The sequence below is a fragment of the Perca fluviatilis genome, chromosome 13, assembly GCF_010015445.1.
Source record: "Perca fluviatilis chromosome 13, GENO_Pfluv_1.0, whole genome shotgun sequence".
In the NCBI taxonomy this organism is placed as follows: Eukaryota; Metazoa; Chordata; class Actinopteri; order Perciformes; family Percidae; genus Perca; species Perca fluviatilis.
This window is the reverse complement of record NC_053124.1, coordinates 30,766,664-30,780,318: the sequence shown is the minus strand read 5'-3', so window position 1 is coordinate 30,780,318 and position 13,655 is coordinate 30,766,664. Positions and strand designations below refer to the sequence as shown.

The 13,655-nt window shown below is 40.2% G+C and overlaps 1 protein-coding gene across 1 annotated transcript in view; it reads left to right on the top strand.

Annotated features, from left to right (window-relative positions):
- LOC120571568 (F-actin-uncapping protein LRRC16A) overlaps positions 1–13,053 on the top strand; it is a 63,330-nt gene extending 50,277 nt beyond the window's left edge. The window contains exons 29-39 of the mRNA XM_039820584.1: positions 1,629–1,716; positions 1,809–1,958; positions 2,252–2,318; positions 3,383–3,633; positions 4,190–4,305; positions 4,519–5,044; positions 5,467–5,509; positions 5,791–5,988; positions 6,725–6,862; positions 10,648–10,803; positions 11,966–13,053. Coding sequence (XP_039676518.1) covers positions 1,629–1,716; positions 1,809–1,958; positions 2,252–2,318; positions 3,383–3,633; positions 4,190–4,305; positions 4,519–5,044; positions 5,467–5,509; positions 5,791–5,988; positions 6,725–6,862; positions 10,648–10,803; positions 11,966–12,099 — 1,867 coding nt within the window. The 3' untranslated portion in view covers positions 12,100–13,053. The remainder of the gene's footprint in view (positions 1–1,628; positions 1,717–1,808; positions 1,959–2,251; positions 2,319–3,382; positions 3,634–4,189; positions 4,306–4,518; positions 5,045–5,466; positions 5,510–5,790; positions 5,989–6,724; positions 6,863–10,647; positions 10,804–11,965) is intronic.
- Positions 13,054–13,655: the final 602 nt, after the last annotated feature.

Sequence of the window (13,655 nt, the reverse complement as noted above, 5' to 3'; positions counted from 1 at the left end):
GGCACTTAACTGGTGTATGCCCCAGTGTGTAGTGATGGCAGTTTGCTGCTGAGATGGCTTATCTGCTCTCTGTCGACCTTCATGAATAAATGAGGGTTTAAAAAAGTGTGTGATGGGTCAGAAAACATAATTATGTATCTTACTGAAACCAGAAGATTTCTTTGACTGCATGAAATTTTCTTTTACAGTAGAGACCCCGGACCGCAAATGTCTGTGAAAATCAGTTTGCTGTGACGAAATTGAATTCCATCTGACTGTGTGTGTGTGTGTGTTTGTGAGCTTGTTAGCTTGTTTACCTATATTGGTCGGGTCCAAAAACCGGGAGTCCAGTATACTTGTGGGGTCCCGACAGTTTTGTGAGGCCAAAATGCTGGACCCCACGAGTTTAAAGGGCTGTTTGAGGGTTAAGACTTGGTTTTAGGATTAGGGACAGAATTAGGTTATGGTTAGGGTGAGGGTAAGGGTTAAGGTTAGGCATTTAGTTGTGATGGTTAAGGTGAGGGTAAGAGGCTAGGGAATGACGGGTCCCCACAAAGATAGTGCCACAAACCTTTTGTGTGTGTGTGTGTGTGTGTGTGTGTGTGTGTTGTGTGTTTGTTTACAGGGTTAGCTTAGTTTAACCTTCATCAAGTGTTTGGTTATTGAGTTGTAAAGTCCTTCCAGACATCTGTCATGTGCTTCCATAACAAACTGGTTTTCTGTGACGTCCCCGTGTGCTGATTACTGTGACATTACAGGAGTCAAAGATGTTATTCTCCTTTTTTTTTTTTTTTTCATGGTCCCGCTGACTCAAAACCTGCTTTTGGGTTCACACAGAACTGATCTGGGATCAGTTAGTGGCACTAATCTTTTAATCGTCGATCTAAACCTTCTTTGTTGATGTTATTTCTTGTTTTGTAAAGTTGTTGGCCTTGTGTTGTACAATCCTGCTTGTTTGAATCCTGCTTTTATTGTGAAGCAGTTTGTAACTTTGGCTAACTAAATAATCAAGCAAGCACTGTACTTGCATGCCATGTATAAGTAGGGCTGGATATCGTTCGATCCAGTGCCAATTTCGATACCTCAGTTTCGATACCGATTCCTAACGATACGTTTTTCGATACCATGTGTTTTAAAATCCATTTCAACATCAACAAAATACATTAAACACAAAGCTGTTATTTTCCACCTTAATTGTGAATCAAAACAGTTATCAAAATAAAAAAATTCTGGTAAAACTGCTCACTCAGAGTAACATTAATAAAAGTGCCTTGCCTTGCAAGCTCAGCCTGTCAGTCAGTCATCAGGGCAGAGAAACTACCGTTGTGGCTGCTTGTCTAGTAAGAGGAAGTGTAACATCAACAGCACCGCGAAATTTGGCACCGAAAGATGAAGAATTTTTCTACAGCGGTCTTGCTATACTAGACCAATTTAGACAGAATAAAATGAAAAATAGGGTCCAGGTCGAAAAAAAGTTACCCTTTAACACTGAACACTCAAGACACAGAGCACCTGTAAACGAGACTCACACAGCCGACAAGCAGACCATTATTTTGTAACATCATTTTGGTCAAATGGAGATTTTGAAAACTAAATGTGATTTTCTGTTCTGTGTTTTATTTGTGTGTGTGCGTGTGTGTGTGTAACAGTGAACTGAAGCTGAGCATGGCGTCCTTTCTGTCTGATCGCATCGTGGATGAGATCCTGGAATCTCTGTCCGGATCACAGCATACTCTGGTTGGTGTCCTCTCTGCCTGTCTGTCTGTCTTTGCTTTCTGTCTGTTTTTCGGTCCATTCATCCCTCCCTGCTTCCTCCTTTCTGTCTCCAGGGCGACCATCTGATCAGAAAGAGTCAGCCTCTGCTGCATCACGAGCCCCACATGGAGACGGAAGTTCTGGATGAGACGGTTCTGCAGCCAGAGAAACACCACCAGGAACAAAAACACAGCCAAGGGCTGGAGGATATGGACACCTGCATGGTAAGAAAACACAAAACACCACAAACTCCTTTACACCAGTCGCTGCGTATCAGCCAGGATAAAACGGGTTATGAATAGTCTTACATATATGAATAGTCCCCCTGACAAGGGTTCAGTTTGGTAAAAACAAATATATATATTATCATTGTCTTAGCAGCTTTGCAGAGTGGAGCGCACATTGATATGGAAACATCCAGAAGCACTATACAGTTGTTTTAAAAGTCTGCTGGAAAACCGATACATCTTCATGTACTTGTTTAAAAACTGAGATAACAACCTCTTTTGGTTTTTAGATGACTCCTAAATCCAAGAGGAAGAGTATAATGGTACGGATGCTGCGCCCAGTCTCTGTGGCGTTTGGTGAGTCTCTCAACATGTTATAAATTTACTTCACGTAGCTAACTATAGTGTATGCAGATGATGTGGTAATCATTTGCCCATATAATGCTGGGTTACAATAATTTTTGAAGGTTTGTTCTCAGTACAGTGTGGATTTCGATATCAAATATAATGCAAATAAGAGCAATATTATGATTGTTAGAAGTAAAGAAGACAGGAAATTAGTATTTCCTGATTTCTTTTTATCTGGTAATGCCCTTTAAAGTATGTGATGAGATTAAATATCTTGGCCAACATATTGTTAATGATTGATCAGATGATAAGGACATCAACAGACAGTGTCGCAAGATGTATGCTCAGGCTAATGTGCTTGAACGTAAATTTGGCATGCATTCTGCTAATGTTAAGGTAGCTTTATTAAAAGCATTCTGTACACCACTATACTGTATACTGCCCACTTGTGGCGGTCTTACAGAAAAAAGAACATGCAGAGACTAAATGTAGCATACAATGATGGCATGAGACTGATTCTAAAACAACCGAGATGGTGTAGTGCTAGTCAAAGGTTTGTTAGTGTTGGTGGGCCTACATGTTCTGCCTTAATAAGAAACTTTATTTATCGATACATGTGTAGAATGTCTGTCTCAGAAAGCCCTTCATCATTTCTTGCTCAAAAATCTGACATTATGGTGTCTACTGTACAGTATATATATATATATATATATATATATATATATATATATATATATATATATATATATATAAGTTATAAGTTATATATATATAAGTTACCTTACTCTCTGATGTTTACACTCATTCTACAGCTAAATGGCTGTGAAAGTTTTTTAAGTAAACCAAGTGTCTGATAAGATAATATTGCACCAAGAAATAACCTTTTCATTTGTTATTTATAAAGTCAGAAATACACAGCCACAACCACTGGTCCAGTTGGTAACAGCGGGGGAGAAACATGGATTCCATTTCCCTGTGCAAAGGCCAATGATACAGTATAGCCATGATATTTGATATTGTGGTAATTGATTGTTAACTTTCCCACATGCCTTTGCCTTCTGTTTCACTATCAGAGATGGAGTTTGACCTGGACAAGGCTCTGGAGGAGGTTCCCATCCATGTTGAGGACCCTCCTCTTCCTCCTCCTCCACAGCCATTGGACAGAATGTCAGCCTACTATGCAGACCTCCCCGCTCCCCCTACTCCGCTGGATACAAAGTCAGTCATTTTGGGCGAGCTGCCGCCTGTGGAGCACAAGATGCTGGAGCATCACACCAAACTCCGCCCAAAACCCATGAAGAGGACAAAACCCAGCCGACCACCAGTAGGTTTCCTCAGGGATTAATCTCCAAATCATCAATGATACCAATCATTCTCTTGTGTTGTCTTTTGTTTGTTTGTTGTCTTCTGTTCACCACCAGCATAGATTTATCATTTATTTATTCACATTCACTATATAATCTCTATATAATGTAACTGTGCTAACATAAGTGGTCATGGCAAAGCTGATAGAAAGTGAATTATTGTTTCAGTTATTGTGAAAAATGTATCAGTGTTTATCGATCATGAGGTTGTATTGCAGTGCTTTTCATGTTTAACCTATTAACGCTTGATTTCATTACAAATGTTGAAAAATATTTGTATCAATACTGGTGATCATGACCTTGGTAATGATGGGTAATAAAAAGACAAATCAGGGTTAGGGTCCCTTTCTCTGGAATCTATACTGTGACCCTTGTCCACAAGACATTTCAAAAACATTCAATGATAAAGATAGTACCGCTTATTCTTCTGTCATAGTCGTTAAAACCTGATAAGATTACTGACTAAATACCTCAAATATAATTGAATAACATCTCTCTGTCTCTGCCTCTGTTCAGCTCAAGGCCACCAGCAGCTCGGCGCTACATGAGGCAGAGCAGAACAGCATCATGGGAAAGCTGGACGAGGGCCTGGATGACTTCTTCTCCAAGAAAGTCATTAAACTCAGCTTCAAGTGAGAGTCAAACTTTAAACTGAAACCATTTTCTGCAAGATGTTGACTTGCACAAAACAAAAAAGTTTTCATTGAACCATCCTTTGACAATGATTTGTGTTAAAGACAACTCTGTACAGTTGTGTGTCATCAGCATAAAAAGAAACCAGATGCTTTCTGACAATGTAATTTGGGATTTGGTTGCCAAATATATTGTTTATTATTTTTCTCTAGACTTCCCACTGTGAGAGGTCCGACCTCCAGCCCGCCGGAAGCTACAGATAAGAAACGGGAATCCAGGAAGAGCGGTTTTTTTAACCTCATCAAATCCCGGACGTCCCGCTCCGAGAAGAGCCATGGAGCCCCCTCCATCACGCCACCCCACCATGCCTCCTCCAACACTGCTTCACCTTCTCAGTCTTTTACAACAGTAATTGAGGAAACGTCTCCAACACTTCCGACTCCGCCCGCGAAAAACTCTGGCACTGTGTCAGAGCCTCATCAGGAGCTCCACAGGGCTCAATCCTCGGACCACACGGATTCTAAAATGGAGGCCCCTCCGACCACTGCCGAACCTCCTAAGAAGGAGGAGAAGAAAGAGGAGAAGAAGAATGTGGAGAACAACGAGAACCTGGGGAAAAAGGAGAACCTGGAGAAGAAGGAGAACCCCCACATTCCCCGCCATATTGGGGTCCCTATGATGGGCATGGACCTGCTGGCTGAGATGAAGGCCAGACAGGGGAGAATGGCTGGAAAGAAGGTGGGTGGAGCCCAAACTGGGTCAACATTTATAATAGTATTTAATACCATCATCAACCCAATATGTTGGTATCAGTATGCTTTATTACAAGTGGGAGAACGTACAGTAGGATGAAAGAACATTTCCAACAAAAGAAAAAAAGTGTCGTCGTTGTCTGGCTAGCTATAGTTGCTGTTTTTCCAGACAGTCTAAGTTCCCATGGCAACAACCAGAAACTGGGTGTTGACAAGGGCCCATCTCAACATTTATATTTCAGATAATGAAACAGCTTTAATGTGACAATGTGTCATGATACCTTTTATAGTGAAGATGAACACTTCTTGCTGCAGTTAATACATGGAAATTGAGGATTGATGTATATGAAATCATATCAGTTAAAGTTTACATGAAGTCTTACGTTCAGTGACGTTCTCTGTTTTCAGACTGAGACGCAATCCTTGCTGGACAAGGTGGCTGATGACAAAGGTGAGTTTCGTGTAACCCGTGGACCTATGTCGGATTTTCTAGCCGAAGTTAGAAGGTTAAATGTCGCAGTTTCATTATATATACAATGCAAAGACTATGTAAAAATGTTTAAGTAACATTTCCTCAGTAATAAGTTCACAGTTCATAACCCGCAGTAATTTACACCTCAGTAGTGGGATTAATACGTCCATAGTAGCTCTTCCAAAGTGCGACCATGAACAAACCTGTCATCATAACTCTTCGTGACTCCTAAACTGTCTTTGTCTGTCATTTTCCTGTAGCCAAGTCAGACGCCCATCCCGTTGTCCCAGCAGACGCTGATGAGTCCAGACCAGAGCTGATTCCCAGGTCAAAACCACCTGGCGTCAACCTCAAACCCCCACCCCAGCCCACCAAACCCCCACTGGGGCGCCGCACCTCTGGGCCCCTCAGTCCTGCCAGTCCAACCAGTCCCAGGCCGAGCAGCACCTACAGCTTCGGTAGGCCATGATTGGCAAGGTTCCCGCAGGGTCTTAAAAGTATTAAAAAAAAGTCTTGAATTTAATAAATTTAATAAATTTTTATTTTTTTAATTAGGCTCTAAAAGTATTACATTTCAAATTTTCATAAGTCTAGGATTAAATAAATAACGTAAAGTCATGAATAACTATTTTGTGCAACATTTAAATTGTATTTATTTTGTATTTTTGGTTTCATAGTATAAGAGCTCTAAATGCGACATATATTTTGTACATTTTACGTTATAAGAGTACAAGCACACTTTACAAAAATGTTTTATTCAACTCAGGTAATGTTGGTAAATACTTAGTTTCTATGGCTTTAAATTCACACTTACTTTCCATGATATGGCCCTACAGTTGGCATTCAACGGTATCCTAGGTGGTAATAAAAAGGTCTTAAAAACCTGGAGAACCATGGGGGGGGGGGGAGACCCTGGATTGGGATCAACAGGGATTCAAAAAAATAACAAGTCAAGTCAATTTATGTATAGAGCACATTTAAAACCAACCTAGGCTGAACAAAGTGCTGTACAAAGTAACAGGGTATCAAAGACAAACACCACTAGATCAGATAGACATGAGAAGCTGTTTCAAAATATCCTAATTACCACAAGCAGAAGTAATCCCTTTTAATTCCAATAATGTGTGTATTTTATTTTTATTTTTTACTGAAAATCAATTCATGATCAATGTTTCATTGATCTCTGTTTCTCAGATGACTCTGCTGTAGCTCCAGCAGGAAGCGCTTCTGCCAAAGGACCACTTCCTGCCCCTCGCCTGAAGAGGGCGTCGTCAGAGCAGGAGAGAGGGAGCGCCAGCAGCAGCCCTGCAGGACCCCTGTCTCCACTCGACGGTTGGTATCTCCTAGAGAAAAGTTCTCAACTTGTGTCTTTTCCGACGAGGGCCCGGCTCGGCACCAGTCCCAGTCTGATGGCAGCATTAACGTGGAGCCCAATAGTTTCTGTGATAACAGAATCATAGAAGAAATTGAGAATTTAAAAAACCTATAAGACAGATTCCATAGGGCCCTACATTAAGTCAGTGCTAAATGCTAACTGGAGATTTGAGAATATGACTACGTCTAAGTTTCCAACCGAGCCATTCCACTGTAACTGTACTTTTAAAAAACATCTGAAAAAAATACATTTAAAAAAGATTCCCAGACACTTAGGCCCGATGGGCCACCGGGCTTACAATACACTGGGGAAAACCCTGTTCTTCATATGCCTTTTAAACACAAACAATATAATTTTAGTTGCTTATTTGTTGCTTATACGTTGCTGAGGATCTCTTTTTTTATTGCTTATAAGTTTTACTTTGTGTTTGTATTTTTATTATTTTTTGTATGTTCAATACATTGACTAAATAAATAAAAACATTAGTAGTGATAGTGACAGGAGTTAGACATTGAGAATATTTTGAAGAAAAAATACACTTGAAAGAATCGGATGATGACTTTTGATCAGTTTTAGCTAAAACCGGTACTTGAAGAATTTGATAGTAGTAACACTGGTCTTATATCGGTAGTATCTTATTAAAATGTGTTACATTTTGGGGCGTCCTGGTGGCGTAGTGCTTAAGATGCACGCCATACAGTAACAGAATACCCACGTCGTCTCCAGGGGGCCTTTGCATCTCCAGTGTCACTATTAAATAAAGGCAAATATCTACTAAAATCTTCACAAAAATCCTCATTTTCAATCAATCAATCAATCAAAATGTATTTATATTGCACTTTACAGCAACCAGCAGGTATCCAAAGTGCTTAACATCAGAAACCAAGAGTAAAAACACATATCATACAATAGAAAGAACGAACATAGAAAACAGTAAAATCAGAAAAGGTTACAAAGAAACGGAAGAATGAAATTCTCACACCACTGTACGTATTAAAAGCCAGACTAAACAGATACGTGTTGAGTTTGGACCTAAAAAGAGCTACATCTGTAATAGTGCGAATATCAGGGGGTAACTTGTTCCAGAGTCATTTTATGCCACTAAATGATTAAAAGTACTTACATTTTAGTGAAGAATGGACCAGACTTCTATTAAATTAACTTTTCAGATTACAAACTGATCTGAATGTTGCCCCTGTTTATTTTGGCTGCAGGGATGAACATCATGACAACTGATTGATTAGAGTCCTGATATAATAATCCGTCTCTCTGGGGCTTTTTGCAGCACGTTTAAACACGACTTAGGTCATTTTGGCGTTGCGCTTAAGTCATTGGATCTTCCATAAATATTAACTTCTGATCTGTCTTCTTTATATGTGACCGTTTGCTGTATATGTATGCAGATATGTGGTGTGTTTACTGTATATAGGCTGTGTTCTCTCGAATGCCCAAGACAAATATATCCTAAGAGAGACAATAAAGGCTTATCTTACATTCATTCCAAAAATCTGTTAAGCATTGAGCTTATTTTCACAAATTTAAGAAGATAGATCATTTCGTGAGCCAAAGCAGTTTTAGCATGCTCTGATGAAGGTCACCCTAAGACTCTGTAATATGTTTCTTTTATTTTTGCATTATTCACCTGATTAATATACAAATCATATACCCCAAAAACACTGTAGGGTTAGGCGGGATATTCCCCTCTTATATGTTCTTTCCTTAATGACGAAGGTTGCATGACTCAGCGCTCCGTGCGAGCCGGAGCATAGCTGAAAATATAACACTCGATTTAAAAGGTGACAACTTGTTTAATGAATGCTTTCAAGGCCATATTTGACGCCTCCACACACACCACACACACACGTACATAGAACATCTGAAGCTAAGGTCCTAGCCTGTACTTGGCATGTCCAAGTGTCAGTGTGCGTGTGTGATTTTGTAGTCGGACTCTCGACTTGTGTAATTAACGCTTACAGGGCCTCAGTATTTTTCCTTAAAACAGCATTTCTTCTATGTAATCAAAAAGGCGAGTCGTCTTTTGCGATTGTCGTGCAAAGGGATGTGTTTTTAAAATCAAAGAGACAAGAAGAAAAAGGTCTTTTTCACATTGTTTATTGCACACTTCACTCCGAATAGCCGTGGCTAAGTTATTTCAGTTTACAGATCGTTAAGAATATCCTACACTGCAGTTACATGGTCACATCTTCAACAGGAAACCTAACATTTTATTGGAAGAAACTGTTGGAATCAGCCTGGTCGACGGCATGGATTCTGGACTAGTTTTTTAAACCTACTTCACAATGTTGTACGTATTCATGTAACAAAATAATACAAAATGAAGGATAAACATTCAAATCGGACCACAAAAAAACATAATTTCATGATTGTAACAGACAGAAGATCCGGTCCTTATATCTTAAGACGGTCATCATTTTGTCACCCAGAGACGTCACTTGTTCTACCTTTCATTTTCTGCTTTCCATCATTTCAAGTCGGAATCTTTCCTTAATTTCGTACATAAATCCTATAACTGAATCGGTGTAAACTCTCTCTTCAACACCCGTTTTTGCATTACAACCTTTACGTAATGCACGTTTATGTATTTATTACTCTGTGTCACCTCCAACTGTGCGATATCTCATCTCTATTCGTTCGCACCTTACTCATCTGTATATCTGTGTTTATATACGGCCTGTTTCTATAAGGTTGTTTATTGTGTAAATACGGTTGTTGTATTACTATTATTAATTAATTATATTCTATTTTTCCAGTTCCAATAGTTTATGTATATTTTTTCTCCTATGTCTAATTAATGTGTATTTATGTTATTCTAATGTGTGTACATTTCTCTTTTGAGCTGCTGTAGCACAGAATCTTCCCCAGTGTGGGATTAATAAAGTCTATCTTATCTTATCATATCATATCATCACATTAATATACTTGTATGAATGTATTGTTCTGTGTTGTTTTATTACCTACTTTCTAGGGCTGCACAATATATCGATATAAATCGATATCGTGATATGAGACTAGATATCGTCTTAGATGTTGGATGTGGTAATATGACGGAAGTGTTGTCTTTTCCAGACTGTTCTAGCTGTTCTGTTATTTGCCTTTACCCACTTAATCATTATATCCCCATTACTGATGATTATTTATCACAAATCTCATTGTGTAAATATTTTGCGAAAGCACCAATTGTCAACTCAACAATATCGCCACAATATCGATATCGAGGTATTTCGTCAAAAATATTGTGATATTTGATTTTCCCCAAATCGCCCAGCCCTACTACTTTCTGACTCAAGGAAACAAAGTGATGGTTATCAGTTTAAAATAAGTGTGTGTGTGTGTGTGTGTGTGTGTGTGTGTGTGTGTTGTGTGTGTGTGTGTGTGTGTGTGTGTGTGTGTGTGTTGGATGTAAATTATCAATTACTACGTTTACATCCACATAATATTCCGTTTTTTGCCCTTATTCCGAAAAAGACGATATTCACACCAAGCTGTTTACGTGGCTAATGAAAGGGAATATTCCACTAATATTTCCGGACTTGTTGGACCGTGCGAACACGGTGTCCCTCTTTCATTCCTTCAACCGGCTTCGGGAATATCCAAACGGAACAAAACTGCTCTTTACATGACCCGTATCAAATTTGGAATATTGCCATATTCGGAATACTAGTGAAATATGGGTGTGCGTGTAAAACATACTCAAGTGTTTCCGTTTCTTCTCTCCCTGCAGTGGAGTTTCACGCGGACGGCGATGCGTTCATGCCGCCGAGTCCAGCTGTTGAACCCGGCGCCGGTGGCAGACAGTGGTCGTCTCTGAAGAGGTCGACCAGTCCTCCGGCGGCGACGGAGGACGAGCGAGAGCGAACCAAGTCCCTCCCCGCCTACGGTTCGACCAATCACAGTCCTGTCCATCTAATACATCCTGTTTCAAATGTAGCAAGGATTACATTTCAGAATGTCTGCTCTGCTTACTCACTTTATTTACACATTTTTATGTCAAGCTCAAAGAAATAGTTCATTATACAGGGTTTCCGCGGGGTCTTAAAAAGTCTAATATTTCAAAATCTAAATTTTAAGCCTTAAAAAGTATTAATGTTCTAGGTCTTAAATCATTTTAAACAGGTCTTAATTTCCCTACGTCCATGCAACTCCGCTACATTTCAGAGAGAAATATTGTACTTTTTATTCCACTACATTCATCTGACAGCTTTAGTTACTTTACAAATATTTTTTTCTACACACAAAACACATGTAATTTATAAAATCTGATGTTTTATTATAAATTAAACTAGCCAACAGTATAACGGCCTACAAGTCCAGCTGACATGATCAGACCATTAAACACACAACTGGTTGGATCCTTTACACTTTCTACAATAGGAGGATTTTTCCACATTGAGTACTTTTACTTTTAATACTTAAAGTACTTCTTCCACCACTGCCTGTTTTCTAATCTATATTATCTCTCTCTCTGTCTGTCTGTCTGTCTGTCTGTCTGTCGCTCTCTCTCTGTCTCTCTCTCTGTCTGTCTCTCTCTCTATCTGTCTCTGTCTTTCTCTCTCTCTCTCTCTCTGTCTGTCTCTCTCTCTCTGTCTTTCTCTCTCTCTATCTGTCTCTGTCTTTCTCTCTCTCTTGTCTGTCTGTCTGTCTCTCTATCTATCTCTCTCTGTCTGTCTGTCTGTCTCTCTATCTGTCTCTGTCTTTCTCACTCACTCTCTCTGTCTGTCTGTCTTTCTCTCTTTCTCTCTGTCTTTCTCTCTCTCCTGTCTGTCTGTCTCTCTCTATCTATCTCTCTCTCTCTCTGTCTGTCTGTCTCTCTATCTATCTCTCTGTCTTTCTCTCTCTCTCTGTCTGTCTCTCTCTCTATCTGTCTCTCTCTCAATTCAATTCAGTTCAAGGGGCTTTATTGGCATGAACGTTTTAATAACAATGTTGCCAAAGCATCAGACAAAACACAATAAACTGTTATATGTATATTAACACAATATTATAGGACGGGTTTATATCTCTCTCTCTCTCTCTCTCTCTCTCTCTCTCTCTCTCTCCAGTGAGGCCTCCCTCTCCGGCAGACTCTGATCACAGTCCAGCTGAGGAGGAGGCGGACATTCCATCTCCGACCGCTGATCTCAAGTCTGACAGCGTATCAGAGGACGAGTCCGACGACGCCGGCGCTCCAGTCTGACGCCAACCCGATGTTTACACTCTCTAAAATCCTGCTCGGCTGTCCTCTCTGCGCCGGGGAGACGTTAAGCAGCTCAATCACAAGAATACATACAGTCCAGAGCAGAGACAGTGGACACTTTTATTTTATTTTTTTTTTACAATTCCTGGAGAGGCACATGTAAGCAGAGGGGACACTGTACAGCATTTTGCACGTGTCACGCTGTTACCAGAGCAGTTTTCAGACCTTGGGTCAGTCCCAAGCTGTCCTGCCAAAACGGACACCAAAACAGCTCCATTACCGTGTCTGTCAACAGCTCTAATGGGACCATAAAGAGCAGGCCAGATGCTCTGGTTACAGAGACAATCTGGAGTTGCTTAGATAACCAGGTCCAGCTATAAAAAAAATAAATGAAAAAAAGGTCAGTTAGTCCAAAGCACTGAGAGAGAGGAGTCTGGAGTCTGAGCTTCTGAGTAGGTCCAGACTGAAGCAGGTTTTTTCTGTTCTGTTGGTGAACTATTGCTGGTGTGTCAGTGACTTCTACCAGCAGGTCTTCTGGAGATAAGACTCTAAATATAAACAAGTTCCAAAAGATTTTTTGTTTTGTTTTTATCCTGTAAACTGTCCATAAATTAGAAAATTAGGTGCAGCTGGGAGAGAGGAACAACAAGAAAGTGTCCAAAAACCAAAGATAATTCTGCTGCTAGAGCCAAATGTTTTATTTTTAGTTTTTTTTGATATCTCAGAAGCTCAAACTGACATTGAGACTGGTTAAAACTGAAACAAATGAGTCCATTTTTTTGTCTTTTGGGAATGGGAGATGACGTTTGTCTAATTTTAATGGAGCATCCGTCTTGTCCATGACTGCTAAAGCTTGATTCATGCTTCTGCGTAAAATCTACAACCCTACGCCGTAGCCTGACGTGCACCTCTCGAAAAATGAAAAAAAAAAAACGCTTGGTAGCGTTGCATTTCCCCCTCTTCTCATTTCCTGGTTCTCCTTCTCCATGAACAACATGAAATCAAGGAGGAGGGTTAACTTTTCCTGCTCCAGATTTCCCACCGTGGTCAGAAAGAACAGGGGAGACCCTTTGTTCCTCTCACTAGGACTCTAGAGTCGCTACACGCTCCGAAGCTAATCGCACACCCACAGTCCCCACACACACACACACACACACACACACACACACACACACACACACACACCCATGCCGGTCCTGCTATTAGATCGATGCGCACACCAACGCACAGGTATAAACCTCAGGCCACTTACGTAGGCTACTGCGAAAGCTCTGTGGAGCCTCCGCACGACCATAAGTCACCCTTTATGATGCTAATGATGCTAACCAGACTAGTTAAGAGCTGCTGAAGGATTTTATTCCATTTCAAGGAAACCCAGATGATGGGGAAACGTCACCTTGAACATGCATCGGAGTTGGCTATGTAAAACTACAAAAAGAAAGGCCATAGGTTTATACTAGGGGTGGGACATAATATCGATACGGCAATATATCGCTGTCCTCCTTCGTGCGATACGCGAATCGATACGCTGGCCACAAATATCAATATTTTAACGA